Source organism: Dermacentor albipictus, chromosome 2, assembly GCF_038994185.2.
Source record: "Dermacentor albipictus isolate Rhodes 1998 colony chromosome 2, USDA_Dalb.pri_finalv2, whole genome shotgun sequence".
Lineage (NCBI taxonomy): Eukaryota > Metazoa > Arthropoda > Arachnida > Ixodida > Ixodidae > Dermacentor > Dermacentor albipictus.
Genome location: NC_091822.1, coordinates 42,917,341 through 42,939,198, shown reverse-complemented (window position 1 = coordinate 42,939,198; position 21,858 = coordinate 42,917,341). Strand labels below are relative to the sequence as shown.

The window sequence follows — 21,858 nt, the reverse complement described above, 5'->3', positions numbered from 1 at the left end:
TAATACTATAATAATTCATATCACGCGCCTTCTGGCAAAAACCAATACGCACAGGATCAAAACCCTTAAAATGTCGCAAGGTAATTCTCACAAATGCCGCAGACATTTAAGAGATGACACGTTTTCGCAAGTGTTCAACGACGCGGATGCGCTCTACCTTCCTACCAGCACACACACATTAAAACCACTAATAGCTGTTTGTCTTGCCACTTCCAAGCTTCAATTTAAAGGCTATAAAGACTCAACGTCCCACCCGGTTGCACGTGCTGAAGCACCGGGAGCGAAAGGACACTCTGACTATCTTGCAAAACCAAGTGTACACGAAACACACCCACGCACACGAAAAAAACTGAGTGACAAAAAAAAGAGAAAACTACCCAATTATTATTTGAAGACTAAAATAAAAACAAAAATTAAAAATAGAAGCAAGCTCAAAGCATACGCAAAACTTATGATTCGTCATCGTCACGGAGCCCTAAAAAGCACGTCCATCCGCCACAAACTCTCGAGCCACACCCTCAAGCACGTCCGCTTGTAGCGCCATCTATTGGCGGCCAGACTAAGTAGACAGGGCTGATAGGCAAGCGGTTGTGGAGTGCCTCCTTGGCGAGGTGGATACGCAGCAGACGGGGCCTGCAACGCATCGTCTGCTGGTATCAAACCGCACTTGGTGTGCTAGCGCATTGAAAACGTGGAAGGACGAACAGTCGCCCGCTAATTAATAAGCACTCCCAGCGTATTTTAATGCGTAAGCATTCCTTGGCGAGTGCCGCAGCAAGTTCTGTCCGCCACGCGGAAAGTGAATGCCTTGTACCTGCCCCCCAAGAAATGGCTAATGTGCGACGTTACGACATTTAATCATTATAATATTGTAAATGTAGATGATTGGTAGCTTTATAAGTGATGAGGAACAATATAAAAAAACGATATTCATTACAGCGAATAACAATAGAGATACATAGGGTCCACAGAATATGCATAGGGAAACCTATAGTAGCAGTGGGCCAACTGGAAATTTGGGTGCAGGGAAACAAACTTGGGAGTCTGCCAATTTAATCGGTGTGCGCCATGTGCGAACTTGAAATCGGGAGGTGCGCCAACTTGAAATTCGTGGGTGGGCCAACTTAAATCTGGTGGTGGGCCACGTTGAAATTTGGCGGTAGGCCAACTTGAAATTTGGGCGTTGCCCAGCATAAATTTAGGGGTGGACAAACTTAAAATGTGGGGGTGGGCCAACTGAAATTTGGTAGTGGGTCAAGTTGTAATTTCGGGTTGGGCCAACTTAAATTTGGGGGTAGGCTCATGCACATTTTGACAAATCCAGTAGAGGTTTTGCGTACTTTTTTGCAGTATGCAGCCCTGGCTACCCCCTCCCCCAATAGCGTGAATAAACCTCACCTGGTTCGATAACCAGAAGAATAAGAATGGGCTGAGGTGCATTTGGCAGAGATTCTCAGATCCTGAACAGCAGGTTGCCATTATCCCTCAAGAGAAAAGTGTATAAGAGCTGTGTCTTACTAGTACTCACGTACGGCGCAAAAACCTAGAGGCTTACGAAAAGGGTTCTACTTAAAATTGAGGACGACGCAACGAGTTATGGAAAGAAAAATGATGGGTGTAACGTTAAGATAAGAAAAGAGCAGATTGGGTGAGGCATGGGCAGGACATGTAATTAGGAGGGAAGATAACCGATGGTCATTAACGCTTACGGACTGGATTCCAAGAGAAGGAAAGCGTAGCAGGGGGCCGCAGAAAGTTAGGTGGGCGGATGAGATTAAGAAGCTTGCAGGGATGACATGGCCACAATTAGTAGATGACCGGGCTAGTTGGAGAAGTATGGGAGAGGCCTTTGTCCTGCAGTGGGCGTAAGCAGGCTCATGATGGTGATGATTCGGAGCGGTTTAGGAGAGAAGTGCAGTCAAGTGAAACTTTAGCTTAGGTAAATAAACTTAATCTTGTTATTGACAATTCAGGATTGGTTATTTCTATAATGACGACGTTTGCTAAATAATTAACCTTACTTAAAGTGGGGACGAGGACGGCTATATATGTAGTTAATAATTAAGAATAATTAATTAGGTCTGACTAATCTCAAGGTACATATATTGCGAAAACACCCGTGTACTTAGATTTAGGGGCACGTTAAGGAAAAAAAATGAAATTAGGAGGTTTTACGTTCCAAAACCACTTTCTGATTTGAGGCACGCCGTAGTGGAAGACTCCGGAAATTTAGACCACCTGGGGTTCTTCAACGTTCACCGAAATCTAAGCACACGGGCGTTTTCACATTTCGCTTCCATTGAAATGCGGATGCCGTGGCCGGGATTCGATCCCGCGACCTCGTGCTGCACGTTTAAGAACCCCAGGTGGTCGAAATTTCCGGAGTCTTCCACTACGGCGTGCCTCATAATCAGAAAGTGGTTGTGGCACGTAAAACCCCGTGATTTATATCTTTTACCCTGAATTCTTGATTAGGCTTCATTGATTGAACCTTAGTAACTTTTGATTAGTCTAAAAATGTAACAAATTAATTTTAATTTGCCTAAGTATTACTAATTACCATGAATTGGTCGCCGTTACACTTAACTAACTTTATCGCAACTAATCTTAGTCTTTATTAACCTTGCTTAAATTCATAACCTAGAAGAAGACTGCACGAAGGCCATCACAGACCCGAAACAAGACGTCCAGCTCCTGGCTGTCCAGAGGGCCTGTGAACGAGCGGCGAGTCATGGCCTCTCTGTTGCGACATGGGACTAGCGAACGGCTGGGTAGGGACCTGCAGGCCCCCGCTTATCTCCTCAGGACCCCAATAAAGTTGTTTACTACTACTACTACTACTACTCACTATGTATAGTCAAAATCACAAATCTCATTAGTCATTCGTAGTCATAAGGCATTCTCATATACCCCTCCGTAGGACCTCGTGTATACCTATGCATGCAGTGAATCGTGTCACGCTTTAAGGACAGAAAAACGGACGAATGGACGGACAAAGTTCCGAGGGAAGAAGCCCTAGAAGAGTTACGCATTATTACAGGTACGCCAGGAGTACCTAATAACTACCGGGCGTATGTTGACGCTTCTACGTTGCCAGTGCTCTTGCATATACAACGCGGTTTGCTACCAGCGGGCGTTGCGCGGCCGGCCCCGCTCCTTGCGCAACAGTCATGCGAGGAGGAGGGAGAGGGTGTTCCAGCTCATTCTAGCTCGCGCTTGCCTATCGGCCATGCCTCGTTATTCTGGCCGCCAACCGATGACGCCACAAGCAGACTTGCTTCTCCTTTCTGCCACTTCCTGGCGCTCTAAGCAGCCTCAGCAGAGCACGGAGGCTGCCTGTTAAAGGACCACCCTGTACGTGTCCAGCAAGAATTGATATGACGCGCAGAGCTTTTTATTTCGGAATTTCAATTAGGACCGTCACGAATCTCCCGTATGTTTTTTTGTTCATCTGCGAGCATCATGTGGTAGCAAATTAAATAAAATAAGAAACTAAAAAGAACATCAAATAAAAGCCTCACTGGACCCTTACGAGATTGTAATGCGACTGTTCAAGCATTGGCCGTGGTATGCGCTAGGCGTTATCACTTGCGATATTAAGCTCACCGAATCGCATGGGAGTAGGAAGATCCCGTTTAGTTCCTGAAATTTTATGGTAAAAGATATTTTATAGCATTCTCCTTTAAACTAACACTTGCCTGACCGATGCTCGAGCCCTTGACGGATTTTTGAGCGTACACTGGAGCAGCAGAATGCGCTTTAGCGACAACGGTATGATGATTGTAAAATAATGAAGGCTGCATAACGCCGACTGTATGACGTTGTCAGACGACGACGGTATGACAAGGACCTGATGACGAAGCTCGAGGACGACGGCAAAAGTACGGTGACGATGGCACATTACCAGCTGCATGACGACATACCAAGTGGCAAGTACCCGGTGGAACATACCCGTGGGAACTGTCGACTGCACTGCCTCCGGCATCGGTCCACCTTTCAAACAATGCCAAAGGCGCAAAACAGAACAACGAGCTTGAAAAAGCCGACGCCTAAAAATATTACCGATTACTACGATATTCCCAAACGCAACATTTGAGTGCATTTCTGTGTGTGCTTGAAGCAGAAGAAATACAAACCAGCGAACAATACTGGATAAGAACGATCAAAGCTCAGCCTTTTCGCAAGAAACAGACCGGCTATATGTTGTGTCGGCTGGCGCTCGTCTTGATAAGAGCACTCTGCGAAGTGCGCATACGCCACTAAGTGTTAAAAGCAGAGTGCCCCTTGCTAGCGGCCTTCTCTTTCTTGCCGAGCCTCAACCCACAAGCATGGGTTAATAAATGTCGTTCACCCGGAACTTGTCTCATCCTTTTCGACACGCCTGGCGCAAACGTAACACGTGGCGACGAAGATGGGATTTTGAAGAGCTGCGCAGCGTCAAGGAAGGCAAGTGTTCTCGGCATTCAGCCTCTGTTCAGTATCGACGATTGAAGAGTACTGCTTTTTCTTTTCTTCGCTGACTGATACCATGAACGAAGAAGCCAGTGCAGGTTCGACGCAGTTTGCTGCTCAACTGGGCCACATGGAACCATTCGACGTTTCCTCGAATGACTGGGCGTCGTACGAAGAACGGCTGACGTCGTTTCTTATCGTCAACCGCATTCCCGAAGGTGACAGAGTACATGCATTCCTGAGCATCATAGGCCCCAGTACCTACAGTCTTCTGAAATCGCTGGTTGCCCCGGAGCTGCCTTCAGCCAAGAGCTTCGAGGTACTAAAGAAGACGCTGGGGGACCATCTGTCGCCGAAACCGTCGGTCATTGGCGAGCGAGCAAAGTTCCACAGGAGGCAGCAAGTCGAAGGCGAGTCCATTTCTGATTACATTGCCGAGCTACGGAAGCTAGCACGCACCTGTGATTTTGGAAGCGCGTTAGATGAATCCCTCCGGGATCGCTTCGTCTGCGGCTTGTTAAGAGAGGATATACAGCGAGTGCTGTTCACGGAGGACAGCAAGCTTACGTTTCAGAGAGCGGTAGAGCGCGCTGTGGCTATGGAGGCGGCAACGAAAAGCACTGCGGAAGCCCATGCAGGGGTGTCTACAGCCAACCTCATGCATAAGGTACAGGCGACTTCGAGTGTCCAGTCGCAGGCATGTTTTCGCTGCGGGTCGCCGAAACATTCCGGCAAAGCGTGTCCCCACGTAAATGACAAATGCTATAAGTGCAACAAAAGGGGACACCTACAACGAGTTTGCCGTAGCACCTCCAGCACGTCGCGAGGGAAACGCCCCTTCAAAGACACTGTAAAAACGTTATCGGTAGTATCCCGCTCGGAAGTGGTATCCGTAAAGGGCGTATCTGCTCCCAGTATTGAGCCCATCATGGTACCGATGAAAGTAAATGATGTGACAGTCCATATGGAGCTAGATACAGGTGCCGCCGTCACAGTCATGCCTTTCAAACAATACCGCCAATTTCTTTCATCAGCCAGGCTCAACCCGACAGAAGTGAAGCTCCGCACCTATACAGGAGCCCTGGTGATCCCAAAAGGCGTCCTGCAAGTCAAGGTGCAGCACGGTGGCAACACGGCGAGCCTTCCTTTATACGTCGTCGACCAGGAGGGGCCGCCGTTGCTGGGTCGGGAATGGCTTCAGGCAATTAGGCTGGAGTGGAGCAAAATCCGGAACGTCCACCAGCTGCCAAGGTCAGAGCTGCCTTTTTCTTGTCGTTTAGAGGAAAGGCTACACGCCTTGATCGCAAAGTACGACTCTCTATTTAAAGATGAGTTAGGCATGATTACAGAAGAAAGGGCCGAGCTGTATTTCAAGCCTAATCAGGCACCGAAGTTTCTCAAAGCAAGAAACGTGCCGTTCGCACTGCAAAAGGCGGTTGAGCTTGAACTTTCGAAGATGGAAAAAATGGGCATCATAACGGCCGTTGCCACGTCAGATTACGCAACGCCAGTGGTACCCGTTATCAAGAAAGACGGTGGCATACGTCTCTGTGGCGATTATAAGGTGACAGTGAATCCGTGCCTTGACGTCACACGTTACCCGTTGCCGAAGGTCGATGACTTATTCGCGGCTCTGTCTGGTGGCACTCATTTTTCAAAGATCGACCTAAACCGCGCTTATCAGCAAGTGGTCATGTCTGATGCCTCAAAGCAATACCTAACCTTGAACACGCACAAAGGATTGTTTGTCGTCAACCGATTACCTTTTGGAATCGCTTCCGCGCCGGGGATTTTCCAAAAGATAATGGACACGATGTTGAAGGACCTCAAGGGTGTTTGCTGCTACCTAGATGATATTTTGGTAACTGGGAAAACCCTAGAAGACCACTTAGCTAATCTCGAAGCGCTGCTGGGGCGTCTTCAAAGCCGAGGTGTCAGGGTAAAGAAAGAGAAGTGCTCGTTTTTTCAAAGCGAACTTCACTACCTTGGGCACAAAATCAGCGCTGAAGGCATTGCCCCATTGTCAGATAAAGTTGACGCACTTCTCCAGGCTCCAGAACCAAAATCAAAGAAGCAGCTTCAGTCTTTGTTGGGCGTTGTGAACTATTACAGTAAGTTCGTGCCCCAGTTAGCAACGATAGCTCAACCATTTTTCAGACTTCTGCAAAAAAAGGTAGCGTGGCACTGGGACGAGCATGCTAGAAACGCGTTCAACCAAGTGAAAGCGCTATTGGCACAACCACCTACGCTCGCACACTATGACCCTGAAAGACAACTTAGGCTGTCATGCGACGCTTCTCAGTATGGTGTAGGAGCGGTCCTATTTCATGTCTACGATGACGGAAGGGCGCGGCCCATTGCTTACGCTTCACGCACGCTATCTCAAGCGGAAAAGAAATACAGTCAACTGGAGAAAGAAGCGTTAACCATCATTTTCGGTGTAAAGAAGTTCCACTTCTATCTTTATGGGCGCTCATTCACATTGGTCACAGACCATAAGCCGCTTCAAACAATATTGGGCCCGACAACCGGTATTCCCACCATCGCGGCTGCTCGTTTGCAACGCTGGGCCGTTACGTTGGCAGCCTATTCCTACAATCTTATCTTCAAAAAATCGAGCGAGAACGCTGAAGCCGATTTCTGCTCGCGTTTGCCGCTGCCAGTTCTTGAAGCGGAAACCACAGAAACAGAGGAAACATTTTATTCGTTGCGCTTGGACTCGTTGCCTGTTTCTAGTCGAGATATCGCGGCTGCCACATGTAAAGACCGAATTCTTTGTCAAGTGAAGGAATTCACAAATGTAGGATGGCCCGCGTCGATCCAGGATGAACAGTTGAAGCCTTTTTTTCGCAGATGCAACGAACTGACGGTGTATCAGGGATGCGTCATGCTGGGCGCAAGAGTAGTCGTGCCTGCAAAGCTACAAGGGTTCGTTCTGGACGAACTCCATGACGGCCATCCCGGCATCGTACGCAGCAAAGAACTAGCACGCAGCTACGTGTGGTGGCCAACTCTTGAGGCGGACCTGGAACTTCGCATCAGAAGCTGCGCTAGTTGTCAAGAGCAACGTAACGCTCCAATCAACGCACCTCTTCACCCGTGGTCATGGCCGACTTCACCGTGGCAGCGTGTTCACGTAGACTTTGCGGGACCTTTTCAGAATACCATGCTTTTAGTGGTGGTCGACGCACATTCTAAATGGCCAGAGGTTTTCGAAATGAGATCGACAACTACAGAAAGCACGATTCGTTGTTTGACTGAGCTCTTCGCACGTTTTGGTTACCCTGAAACAATTGTTTCCGATAATGGACCTCAGTTTGCTTCGCAGGAGTTCAAGCGCTTCGTGCAGGCAATGGGAGCGCGCCACGTCCTCACGGCTCCCTACCACCCCAGCTCCAATGGGTTGGCAGAGCGTTTCATCCTGACCTTAAAGAATGCGCTGCGCAAAGAAGGCACAGGAGGAACGTTGCAGGTAAAGCTGCATAAATTTTTGCTGTCGTATCGCAACACGCCACATGCGACGACTCGTGTATCACCGGCGGCATTGCTCCTAGGACGACGCTTACGCAGTCGGCTAGATGCCGTAAAGCCTTCCGTGGGGGAAAGAGTAGCACACAGACAGTGCACACTCAGGCATTAAGTCGTCCGTGTCGCGAACGTCACTTCTTGGTAGGCGACAGCGTGTTAGCACTTAATTATTCTGGAAAACCAAAGTGGACTCCCGCTGTGATTGTTGCTCAAACAGGACCTGTCTCTTTCCAAGTACGTGCAACCACCCCGAGGGGCACATTCACCTGGCGTCGGCACCAGGATCAGCTGTTACAGAGGCCTGCAGAGGACGTTACCCCTAGGCATGGAACAGCTGGCGAAGTTACGACCAGCGAGTTCCTGTTTTATCCTGAGACTGCAGGCGCACCAGTTCCTTCCAGTCCTCAACCGCCCATGGTAACTCCGGTTGCGCAACAGGCAACACCAGCACCCGCCGAGGCAAGACGCTACCCCATGCGAGATCGTCGCCCACCGGATAGATTCCAAGCTGGACTCTGAGTGACTGTGTGCTCCATTAAAAGGGGAGGTGGTGTTGTGTCGGCTGGCGCTCGTCTTGATAAGAGCACTCTGCGAAGTGCGCATGCGCCACTAACTGTTAAAAGCAGAGTGCCCCTTGCTAGCGGCCTTCTCTTTCTTGCCGAGCCTCAACCCACAAGCATGGGTTAATAAACGTCGTTCACCCGGAACTTGTCTGATCCTTTTCGACACGCCTGGCGCAAACGTAACACTATATAAAAGATCACAGCATATAAATTATTGAACACTTCGAAAAGTGACCAGCTTGCTCAACAATGTACTTCTTCGAGTCGCATGACGCCTGTATTTCAGCAAGAAATATTGTCATGAAGAACATCCAATCGTCTCACCAAAGGACCACTACTACTACGAGCTCAACTTCGTGCAGCACCATCGACAACTTCTTGCCGGAGTTCGGGATACACTTGTACACTGTCGTCCTTTATGAAAGGGAACACGCGAGCGCGTGGCCTGCGCTCTGCGGCGGCTGCCCACAGCGCCATCAGCCGACAGCTAAAGAAAGCACGTCCGCTTTTGGCGTCATCTACTGGCAAACGAAATAACCAGTCATGGCCGGTGGGCAAGCGCTGCTCAGATTATGCTCCCTCACCGCTCGCGCAACGCGCGATGCCTGCAGCGCGTCGTCTGCTGGTAGCAAATCGAGCGTGGTGCACGAGCACGATCAAAACGTAGATGCTCTGTCTCTCGCCTTACGCCTGTTGCGCTTCGCCTAAACTAGAGCTATATAGGTGAAGGCGATGCACTCAGCGGAAGGTTTGGTTGTGGTTTGCTTTTTGGAAAGTGTATCACTGAACGTCGCGGAAATTTTCCTTCGAGGCAGATTTCCACTTACCCGGAAAGTACTTGCCTGTCGGCAGAGAAAGTTTTCTGTCGTTTACTATATCTGCACTTGATGCTATAACGCCATGCACAATCAAAGCACCCTGACCGTGATGATAGCGAAGGTATAATGCTACGTAAGAAACTTGAAGCAAAAAAGAAATGTTAGAAATGTTTGTAAATATTTTAATGAATCTTGTATCTGTAATGTAAAAGATGAGAGCACAAAATGCAAAAACAGATATCAATTCATTTATTGACATATAAGATATACGTATATTTTTCTTTTGTATTGAGCCCCAAAACAAAACAAAAATCTGAAATATGTTGTGTCGACGCACTTCTCCGTACCTCATGCCGTCCCCATTTGCTGCGACGACAGCTGTCATTCTTCAGGGTAGCGAGTTATACAAGGCGGCCGTTAGTGATCTGTTGCTTCACAGCCGCTTCCACTCCTTTGTGACACCCCAAAGCTCGTTGGCCGATAGTCCGTGCAGACCGAGCCGCCAGCGCAGTTTTCAAAAGGCCCCGTACGTTCTCAATAATGTTAAGGTCTGGAGACTGGGGCGGCCACCTTAGAGAGTCGATTCCACGATCCTCGAAAAAGCTTGTCACCCTTCCGGATGTGTGGATGGGCGACTTGTCTTGCTGGAAGATGTAATCACCTTCCGGGAAGGGCTCATTTAGCAAGCAAGGCACCATCACGTCGTCCTGGATTGAGCAGTAGGCGGCAAACGTGAATCTGTCCTCTATGCGGACTAGTGGACCAAGCCCTTTTTTGGTCACAAGGCCCCACACGCACACTGCTGAACGCCCACTTGCAGCCACTCGCTGGAGGTATTCTGGTCTGTAGCTGCAGAAAAGTCTCATTAGATCATGCATTGACACCAAACCAACAGTCACTCAACTTATCTCGAATACCCTTCCTTTACGCCAAACATGCGGTATTCCGCTGTGCTACATGGCGCGCGCATTTATCGCCGGCTGCTCATGTATACGTTTCGTACTGTTTTAGGTTTTTATTCACTTTCCTATTTCTTTCAAGTTATTTTGCTATTTTCTATTCTCTCATATCGAAACAGCAATTGGGCTGGTGGTGTGCCTCTGTTTGTGGCAGTTGCCAGCCTACTGCCTCCTCTTCCGTGTCTATACTTTCAGCATGTGCTAAAGTGTCTTTCAATGCGAACTAATACTGATGAGCGTAATAATATTAGTAATATTAGAGAACGCAACTACACTTTAATGCTGGTGAACGTAATCTAACACCGTGCCTTGAATATCACGTTCTCTCTGGCGTCTACGCCAGAGAGAACTTGATAGGCTACAATATCACACAATGCATAAAGAAGCGTAACCGCCCGGTAGAGTTTTTTCAGCATTTCTTACAGTGATATAATTACCGTTAAGGATAAAACGTCACCTACCGGCGGTTTTCTGGGCGCCACACTCTGTCTCTGGTCCCACCGGGTCGTGAATGAACCTTCGTCGGTGAATACAACACATTCCCAGTCGGAGGTAATCCAATCTGCGTGGCCCTTCCCAAACTGCAGGCGTTTGGCTTTGTTGGTGCCTCGAAGCAGAGGATTCCTGCAAGCAATCCTCTTTTTGAGACCAGCTTCGTCGAGGCGGCGCGTCGCAGTCGTCTCGCACGCCCTAATGCCAAGTTCCTTCAGTACTTCAGTGACTGTTGTCTGCGGCTTCAGTGCTACTGCAGCCACAATCACACGGTCTTCGTATTCAGTTGTTGCCCGAGGTCAGCGCCTGTGCTGAGCGTCTTTCACACGGCGTTCCGTGTTGAAGGCCTGAACGATCCTGTTTGCTGCTTTTAGTGGCCTCCTTGTAGTTGATGCAATGACCTGCCTCCTGGCCCACAAATATAAGGAATTAAACTACACATGCCCCTATCACTTTTTATCACGCCAGTACGCAAGGCGTTCAGCATTTTACCTTTCCCTCTTGTAGTATTTTGGAGCCCATATTTACACGTATGAACTAGTACATTATCACTGCTATCTTTACCGCGGCATACTTAAATGGTCATAGACTCGAACTTGGTCCACCGACCGAACTGACCATAGCGCTGCCACTCAGCTGAAAATCATGCAGGGGTTTTGAAGGACTGCTGCCGATTATCGCACACACAGTGACCATTTAGCCGAGGGGAATCGCTACCGTCGTCTTTTTTAACTGCACGCACGGATTCGGCGCACGGAAACGCTCCAATTCGGTGGTTAGTGCCATGCATGGTTGGTTTGAAATTTATCCTCGAGCGAGTCTAAACTGGTATTTTTACTTTCATTCCCGACGCAGGGACGATACAGCTGAAGCTAAGCATATTTCCATGAAAATTCACACCTTTATTCGCTGGAGAACTATAATGCTGCATACTGTGTTCTTGGAAATGTATTCAGTTGTGGCTTAAGCAAATGCGAGTTTTACGACGAATCCATAGAGCTCGCATGATAGTGTATCACTGAATGATACAGAGTATCATTCAGTTATAGATAAAGAACAACCAAACCTTCCGCTGAGTGCATCGCCCTCACCTATATAGCTCTAGTTTAGGCGAAGCGCAACAGGCGTAAGGCGAGAGACAGAGCATCTACGTTTTGATCGTGCTCGTGCACCACGCTCGATTTGCTACCAGCAGACGACGCGCTGCAGGCATCGCCCGTTGCGCGAGCGGTGAGGGAGCATAATCTGAGCAGCGCTTGCCCACCGGCCATGACTGGTTATTTCGTTTGCCAATAGATGACGCCAAAAGCGGACGTGCTTTCTTTAGCTGTCGGCTGATGGCGCTGTGGGCAGCCGCCGCAGAGCGCAGGCCACGCGCTCGCGTGTTCCCTTCCATAAAGGACGACAGTGTACATCTAAGGGAAAGATTTTGGACATTCTACGAGGACGGCAGCTAGCCAAGAAGGTCATCCGAGGGTGCATCGTCTGCCAACGTTACATCAGACCTTTCTCCGAAGTACCTGCACCGAGCTAGATTTCGCCGGTCCCCTCTTCGTCGGAGATGCAGGCGACTACGCCATAGTGAATATTTGCCTGCTCATGTGCGCCGTGAATCGAGCTGTAAACCTCGAGCTAGTCAAAGGCATGACCGCCACAAGCTTTCTCAAGCCTTTCCTGCGCTTTCTGTTGCGGCGCGAACTTCCTTCTGTTGCACATTCAAACAACGCTTCAACATTCAAGAAGAACGAAAGAACTTTCAACATCCTGGCAATCATCAAGAAACGAAGAAATTTGTAACTGCATCGCTAACAATCACATAAAAGGAAAATTCATCACCAATAATGCACCACGGTGGGGTGGTCCTTACGAGAAACTTCTCAGATCTGTCAAACTAACATTGAAGAAGTGTATCGGAAAAGGTTCTCTTACAGGTAAACCGCTACAAACAGCCTTAACAGATGTAGGAGCCGTGATCGATTCCCGGTCACCTACATACGTTTATAGAAACTGTCGGAATCTGAAACCTCTCCCTCTGTCTCACTTTCTCATGGGAAGGCGAATGTCTGCATTTGCCGACATTAGACTGGGCGAGATCACAGTAGATAGTCGCCATATACTGCCCATGTGAGAACAATGAGAAAAAACGCGGAGAACTTTCCGGGTGTATTTGCCTAATGAATACCTTTGGAAGTTAAGAACAATACCCAGCCCCAAGCCAGTTGCCTTGTTCGTTCGACAAAATTAAGAAAAGCGACCTCGTCCTCCTACAAGAGTTCAGCAGGCCCTGGCAACTACGCAACGTTGTTCGAATGGAGGAGCTCCATAAAGGAAGAAGCGGCAATGTAATGTCTGTTGCGTTGAGACTACAGGGTGGATCTGCCGTTAAACGGACTGTTCAACAGGCGTACCCACTAGAAACGTTTAGTGGCCTTCTGAGCGCGGGGCACTTATGGGAAGAAGAGCGTTGAAGGAGGACACGAAGCGCTCTCGTGCTTCGGATCACGCGCAACAGCAGCTATCCACGGAGCCACGCTACAGTTTATGCTTAATAAACACATTTTTCTAAGAATCAGGAGGCTTGATTCTCTACACCGATGCGATTGATAACCACCGATAAGGGCTTATACTCGCCTGATCAAGTTTCTTAAGATCGATAACAGACGCATCAAGTTACTAAGGCTGATAAGCAAAGATAAGGGCTGATAAGAGGTTATATGGCCGTGATTAAGTTTGGTGACGTTGATGTGTCTTGATACAGTGATGAATTCAATCAAGTTATGTAAGGTTCAGTTGATTCGCCCATATGTGCAGGGGGTTCAACAATTCACGATATCAAGATCAAGATATGTCACGTCGCAGATAAGGAAGTTGAACAACATTAGGTATGCTTACGCAACCCTATTGGAGTTCCTGCATAAGTTTTGTCGTACTGACATGTCTAATAAAGCAACACCATCATATTATGCTGCGAATCATATAACCCAACGCTAGCGGTAGACGTCAACTTAAAGGGAAGCTGAAAGGTTTTCCAGAAAAAATGAGCGAACATCTGTACATAATGGTTTTCAACCCTCCGAATTCGAATATTGTATCGAAATTGAGCGAAAGAAAGCGTAAATATATTTTATTTCGACGAAAAATGCAGCAGCGGACACGCCCAGCTCGCGCGTCTCGTTTCCACCTGTGATTGGTAGGGCGCCTCGTGGCGTCAACACTAGTGTTCGTCCGAACCGACCGCTGCCGCTACACATGAAGCGCGGTGCCAGGTAGTTTGGTGCCGTTTTTCTGAGACGGTAATGGAAAATTTAGAGAGTGTGTTTTTTCTGAGGAGTTCGGCGTTACTCCCTACATGTACGAGCCGATTGCGAAGAGCCGGCCTCTCGAAGAAGCAAACGATGCTGGTGCGAGCAACGATTTCGACGCGAACGAAAACGAAGTCTTCGGATCTCCTCGTGTTGGAAATGCTCTTTGGTGAGTATGTTTTTTGCAAAGCGATCTAGTGATCTCGCCGATCTTTCGCCGATCTAGTGAGCTCGTTTCCGGTCAAACAACTGTAGTGTTGTGTTCCTGGATGCCTCCTTGTGGAACGTAAGCGGGGATGCGATCGTCGGCATTTGTGCGCTGTCCAAAGCTGTCGGCAATCTACAAAGACGGTTTAAACGCATGAAAAGCTTCCCGGTTCATACAGTACGTGTAGTGACCTTCATCTGTGCGCCATCCGCACACTACTCGTAACCGAAGTCGTAAAGGCGGCGAATCCCGTCGGCTACGTGACACGGTCTGTTTCTCGCTGTGCGCAAGAGAAGGGGGAGCGTAGCGTCCTGGCATGCGCCGGCTTTCCAGCACATGCAAACTCTACATTTGCACTGTGTTGTGGTAGCTGCACTCAGGCTGTTTTACAACACACGTGCAAATCGAAAATTCGCGGCGCTTTGCGACGAAACCTGTGTCAAGGGCGGCAGATAAACATGCACCTTCCGTTCAGCGTGCTAACACGAAGGAGCTCGCAGTAAATCAAAATACAGGTTTGGGCGAGTTCTTGTATTCATAAGGCCTTCCAACACCAGTTATCATCAGTCAGTCCGCACTCGTGCCGTCTTTCTTTTCGTTGCTCCGATCTTTTCGCGCTGCGTTTAGAAAGCCTGCTAGTGGCAAGTAGTCCTCTCTCATTCTGTGGCCATATATAGCAACTGCGCCGGCCGAATTGCAGGGCTGGCCGTATACGTGCTGCATGCTTGTTAATGTGTCAAGCTGACGGCACTGCGCCGGGCCTTAGACGAGCCGACTTGACTGGCAAACCCAAGGCACGCATTAATGATAAATTCTGGTGATAATCGTCGTCACGGAAGTGGTTGGAGCACAGCACTGTTGTTCTTGAGGGCTTGAAATTCTTTCGCTTCACAGCAGCCTCCCACTTCGTCAAAAGCTTCTTGTCTTGTGTGAAGTAATGGAAGACAACATCGTCGCGGCCACTGGTGTTCATGCGACTGTAGGCTGCACAGAAAGCCGGCATGATCGGCCCACCACTTCAGTTGATGCTGCGCACGTTGACTACCACTCTACATACACGCAGACGCACCAACAAAGGAATGCAGGTTCGATCGAAGCAGATTACGATGGCACGCACGCAGAAAGAAGCACGGTAAGGCATGGTCGCGGAGGCTGCGCAGGAACGGAACACTAGTGTTGACGTCACAACACCGCGGTTTCCGGTCTCCGCTCGCATCGTCAGCGTCAGCAGCAGCGCGCGGCATTCGACGGGGGGCGGAGCTACAGCGCAATTTTAACCGACGATTACGTCGCTCCTAATTGAAAAAAGAAACCAAAATTTTACCTACGTGGTTTATAAGGTTCCCGAATCCGTATATGAGCGTCTTATTGAATTCTACAGACTATTCAGCTTCCCTTTAAGCAATAGCTCAAGTTATGTACGAAAGCCACATTCAGCAGTTATGTTGTAAAGGCGGGCGTGTCGGAAATCTCCTGCGACATGAGCTGTGGTATAAGCTCGACCTGCATAACGAATCGCAATATAATCTTCTATAAAAACAGGGTCTTGCCAAGTAACATTAGAATCACACATTTTAGGAAACATCTACAAATTGCAGAACTGAAGGCGCTAGATAGTGAAATCATATCTGTTGAGGAGACCCGCAATGCCTAGCCCCAGTTACGAGGAATACGTCCTTTAAATATGTGGCGAAGTGTATCGACGTCGTAATCAACACATAACAGGACTTAATTATCCGCAACACTGTTGAATGGAAGGGGACCATGTTAACTGGAACAGCAGAGCAAGACAAGTTACTAGCAGTAGCATTGGCTTTTACACGCTTTATGAGGATTACGACGACCGCGTGGTAGCAACGTAGTGTTGTACCTCGCCTGAATATTACGGAAAGTTCCTATAGACGTGTCGTCCGTTTAGTGGCATGCTAGGCCGAAGGTTGTTCACCAGGTGCAGCGTACGGTTCTGATGGTTACGTTCGGCTTCTAGGTGGTGGAAGACTTCCAGCTGTAATGAAGAAGACACCGTGGCAGATAATCAATAACATCAGAAAGAGCGAGAAATTCATTCTTTTTTCATTGAAGTGGCTTCAGTGGCGCTAAGATAACACACAGGGAGGACCAGGTTTAACTAGCCCTTGACAGCTTTGCTGTAAAAGTGACCTCCCGGCTAACCTTCATACGCATCTTCATAAAACGCCATCGAACTGGGTTAGTGTCGCAACACCTGAAGTTCTGGTTATCTGAGAGCTGTTAAAGGTAGTTTATGTACTGAACCAGTGTAAGAAAAATAAAGCTACTTATTGAGACAATAGCTGCTACAAGACGGTGATGCGCCAATGAGAGACAGTGTGCGTGTCCGTGCTCGCCCAATTAGCAACGCATGAGCTTCAAAGGAACTATAATCGCGAAATGTCTGGGGCTCACCTGTGATTCGCCTATTTTCTCCTCGTTCTTTAGGACAGCCCAGATGACTGCCTCGGAGCAGGGCGGTGTCGTGAGGGACCCTCCATATATATAGGACAGCGATGGGTTCAGTGGGAGAAGGTCCACCAGTGATACGAGGTGAGGCACTCTCACTCGCCTTGCAGCTCGCTTATTCATCTGACGCAGTGCTGTTACAACGCTCCTCAGTGCCCAGTTTTCACGCCCATCGACCTGCAGCAGTTCCCATTTGGTGTCGCAGGAGAAAGCTTGCAAAAGGAGCTCCGTTAGAAAACAAAACCTTCCGGATAATATCTGCATAAATCCACACTGGCCGGTTCGGTAACAGCAATGCACCACAGGGTCTACGGCAGGAAACAAGTGCCAATGTAACGATATGTTGCCTAATGCACTCTTTCTGCGCCTACTAGTCCAAAAAATTATCATGTTAACTTATCACAATTAATACATATGATGGCTTTGGCTAATAAAGTCTACTTAGCTCGAATATGACAGTTACTTCACTTCACTTTTATTTCACGTTTATTCTAATTAGTGGTCACATGAGTTCAATGAAGAATATTAGTATAAGCTTATCAGCAAACGTCGATGAACAGGTGATTTCGGCTATGTGACGGGGCAGGCCGTTCCAATCGGTTGATAATCGGCAAAAGAAAGATGCAGAGAAGGTTGTAGTACGGCTGCGCGGATGGGTTACTTGCAAGGAATGCCTGTACGCAGGGAATGGCGAGGGGGTGGGCAAATGCATATGGTGCATGATAGAGCGAGCTGTAATGAAACTTGTGAAAGAGGATTAACGAATCAATGTGACGCCTGGATGATAGCGTGTTTAAGGCAGACTGGGCTTTTAGTGGTGATACGCTAGTGTTGCAAGAATACGAAGAATGAATGAATCTTGCCGCACGATTCTGAATTACTTCAAGTGCATTGATATGCTAAGTTTGATGTGGTGACCAGATGGGGGATACGTATTCTAGTTTCGGACGTACGGGCGTCTTGAATACCAGTAGTTTGACGTGTTGCGGTGCGTCACGCAGATGGTGTTTTAGGAATACCAACGTTTGGTTAGCGGAGGCAGTAATGCGCGTTGCATGAGCAGACCAGTCTAAGTCTTATGAAAGGGGGATGCCAAGGTATTTAAATGTGTCCACTTTTTCTAAGGTAGCAATGGGAATATTATACGGTGAGTATAAGGGCCAATGGCGGTTAGTGAAGCACCTTACTTTACATTTATTGGGGTTAAGAGTCATTAACCAGTCGTTGCAGCAGTCTTGCACTTTGTTAAGATGATTTTGTAAAATAGTGTGGTCAGAGTCCTCAGTAATTATGCGGTAGATGACGCAACTGTCAGCGAACATGTGGATTTGAGAGGAAACATTAAGAGGGAGGTGGTTAATATAAATAGGAAGAAGTAGTTGGCCTACAAGGTTACGTTGTGGGACGCCAGATATTACAGAAAGGGGCGCGGAAGCGGATTATTGACATGCACTGACTGTGATCGGTTAGTGAGAAATTCAATAACCCAATTTAAGATGTAAGGGTGCACGTTCAGCTGGCAGAGCTTGAGTAACAGGTGTTGGTGAGGTAACTCATTAAATGCTTTAGCATAATCCAGGAAAATCGATTGGGGTGTTAGCATCGAGATTAATGTGTAAGTCATGAACGAGCATAGCAAGTTGCGTTTCGCATCAGAGGCCTTTACGGAAGCCATGCTGGGATGGGCGAAAGAAATTGTTAGTGTCATGGAAGTGCATTATTTGGGTGAAAATGGCGTGCTCCATTATGTTGCAGGGTACGCTGGTTAGGGAAATCGGTTGGTAGTTAAGATGTGAGTTTTTATTACGTGATTTGTAGATTGGAACGATCTGCCCTTTCTTTTTGGCGACGGGGATGCTACAGGGGGATAAAGACTCTGAGAAGATTATACTAGAGTATGCTGCGCAGATGAGTTTAGTATTTTTTAACAGTGTAGAGTTGATGCCATCCGCCCCTATGACGATGATAGCTTTAGCTTTTCGATTTATTGGCGTTATGGCATGTTCACTGAATTCGATGGGTAACATAACAGATTGCACAGGTGAAGGTGGTATAGGCAACAAAGCATCAGGTTCAATGGTGAATACAGATGAAAACGCGCGGGGTAGATGCATCGGCACACTCTTGTCCGGGGATTACTGTATCGTTATGGTCGGCGATAGTGATAGTGATGCTTAGTACACATGGCAACGTGTTATCTAAAAACTAGTGCTTTTCGCGGCGTATAGCTGAGAGAGAAACTATCTCCGTCTCGTAATATTTGTCCCAGGCCCCATCACAAATGGTTTGCTTTGGCGAACGACAAAATCATTTTTGTTCCTGTTTTCTACTGTCGATCATTTTTTATGAACCAAGGTTTATTGCTGTTAGTACGTACTGGAATAACTGGAATGTGGTTAGCTGCAAGGCAAGTCATTTTTTGTTGGAGGATCGACCAATTTGCATGAAGTGGGTGGTTGTGGAATTCAGCACTGAACGTGGTGTAGAAGGACATAAGTTCGTTGTTAATGGCTTCGTAGTTGCCTTTGTCTTATAGGCGTATGATTTTATTCCATGATTCTCGTTTTGGAAAGGTAAAATTAAAGACAGTATGGATTACATTATGGTCGCTAATTGCCCGGAGATAAGATATCGAAGATAGGCTAGACGGATTGTTATTTAATATGAGATCTAAAATGCTGGCCGAGCCCTTCACTACGCGCGTTTGTTCTAACACTAGCTGGGTTAAGCGGAAATTAAAGCAGACTTCGAGGAAATTAATTTCGCTTGTACAATCCGACAAAGCTGGATAGCTATCCCAATTGATATTAGAGAAATTAAAGCCTCCAAAGAACAAAATCTGAGCGATAGTTTATTTTTTTATTAACACATCTAGGACGCAGTTGAGCTTGTCACTAAAGCTAGTGTCTGCTCGCGGGGGGGGGGGGGGAGGGTGTGGTAGCAAACGGCCACCAAAATAGTTTGCGGGGTTGTACGAAAGAGCAGCCATAATATTTCAAGGTCCCTTTGGTTGTGGACAACGGAGCAGGGTATCGTATTACTCACGATGATGAGCACCCCGCCGCCTCTAGAGTGCTGGCGATCATTACGGAAAACATGAAAACCGGGTAGGTTATCCATGACCTCGGCCTCTTTACGTCAGTGGTTAGCCAGGTTTTCTATGTATCAACAAGTTACATCCAGATGATAAAACCAGATTAGATACAGCGTCACGTTTGGAAAGTAAGCTACGTATGTTAGAATATATTACTGAAATACTAGTGTTAGGGCGGGTTATCGTTATCGAACGGTGTGTGTGGAATGACGGTGATGCAGCAATTGCTATTAGATCTTTTTATACATTTTGTAGTTTGGTCGTACATGTACTTAGCAGATCCTACTAATAGAGTTTTGTAGCGTAATGAAAATAGAGCTGATTTGGTCCTCGCGAAAGCCAAGAGATTTTTCCGGGCATTTTGTACAGTACGAGAGTAGTCTTCGCGTATGCTATAGTTAGTCCCTTTCAACTTGCGTTCGTTAGACAAAATTTCTTCTTTTGTTTTATAAAAGAAGAATTTTATGATTACAGGGCGGTTTCGGTTATCAGAATGGTGGCTGAGACGATGCTCTGGTGTATACAATCTCCCCAGGATTCACGGTCATGCTTAATTGATCTCCGCAAAGCCGAATGATTTTTTTCTACTGCCTGAGCGGCGGATTCAGACGCACTTGGGTCGGGCATACCGAAGAAGATAAGGTTGTTGTTGCGGGCTTGGTTTTCTGTGTCATCGATGCGCGCTTCTATATCGAAGGGTACGCGTGTTGTCACATCCGCAGAAGACTCAGATGTTTCAACCTGCTGCTGCAGGTCTTTAATTTGTTGACAGTGGCTGTCGACGGCATGCATTCTTCTTTTTAGTTCGGAAATCGAATTCTTAGTCTCGACTAGTTCGCTTTTTAAGCCTTTAATCTGGTCAATTAACTGCGATTGCCCCGCGGACAGCTTGTTTAGTTCAGTTAGTACAGCGTCAAATCAGCACTGGGCTTAGTTTCTATGTCGCCCGAGAGTAGCAGCAAGGAGCGTGAGACACGAATACAATTTCTAGCGATGGCAAACAGGCACCTGGTGCTCGATCGGCAGCTGTACTAAAGCCTAGTCCCTTGATTTCTTAGCACAAATACTATAACTATAAAGAGGAAGCTGCCTAAGATATGTCACGCCAGCACTTTCACCTCGTCTATACTGCAACGCAAGCTGCAGTAATTTAGGTGACGGCTCTTCAATACCACCACCCCCCGACAATTTTTTAAGAGTCCTCAAGCGAAGCCTAAGAGTGCTTTCTACCAGGCAAAAAGTAATTCCCATTATAAAGAAAGAAAAGCAGACATTACCACTTCTTCTGGCTCCACCACAGTAGTATAAGTGGCCACAGTGTGTCCGCACTCCTCAAGAACGAGTTCTGTGAGAGGCACGCAGCGTTGCTCTCATGCGCTGAGCGCTGTCTTAAGAGGAAGTTTTAGCTCGGGTGCTCCTATCTAAATATGTGTAAAATGATAATTCGTTTTCCTCGGCAACCACTCTACCAAACTTGACGAGGTTTGTTGAATTTAAAAGAAACACTTAAGATCTAGTGAGTGTTGGTTTCCAAATTTCGATTTAGGTTGATATTCTTGTATTAAAAATTATGCAAAAATTGAAAAAAAATTGCAAACGAAACTATCTAGTTCACACTCTGTAACCCAGCAAGCAAAGATGTTATTACAACTCTGGGAATTGCATCTGAGAATAAGTAATTGAGTAATATGGAAATACAGCTTATGCAGAACCCTTGTACCCAACGTAACAAGTTCACGTAAGACATAAATTGACATATCGAACTTGTTCGCTTTGAATGATCTAATGGTTACCATTTACAGAACCGCGATATCTGCTTTTCATGCACAGCTATTATTTTACAAGCTTCGTGCGTTTATATTTTTTTCAAGCTTTCGTATATTTAAATCCTTTTCACAAAAGTCTGGCCTAAGTAGAAATTGCGCTACCAAGAGTCAATAGAATTTAGGTATCTCTCTCAAATA

The 21,858-nt window shown here is 47.2% G+C and overlaps 1 protein-coding gene across 1 annotated transcript in view; it reads right to left on the bottom strand.

The window, feature by feature from the left end:
* The window catches only part of LOC135912772 (carbonic anhydrase 2-like), an 81,826-nt gene that overhangs the window by 18,519 nt on the left and 41,449 nt on the right, over nucleotides 1-21,858 (bottom strand). The window contains exons 6-7 of the mRNA XM_065445308.1: nucleotides 16,747-16,977; nucleotides 16,193-16,327 (exon numbers count right to left, since the gene is read on the bottom strand). Of these exons, the coding sequence (XP_065301380.1) occupies nucleotides 16,205-16,327; nucleotides 16,747-16,977 (354 nt within the window). The 3' untranslated portion in view covers nucleotides 16,193-16,204. The remainder of the gene's footprint in view (nucleotides 1-16,192; nucleotides 16,328-16,746; nucleotides 16,978-21,858) is intronic.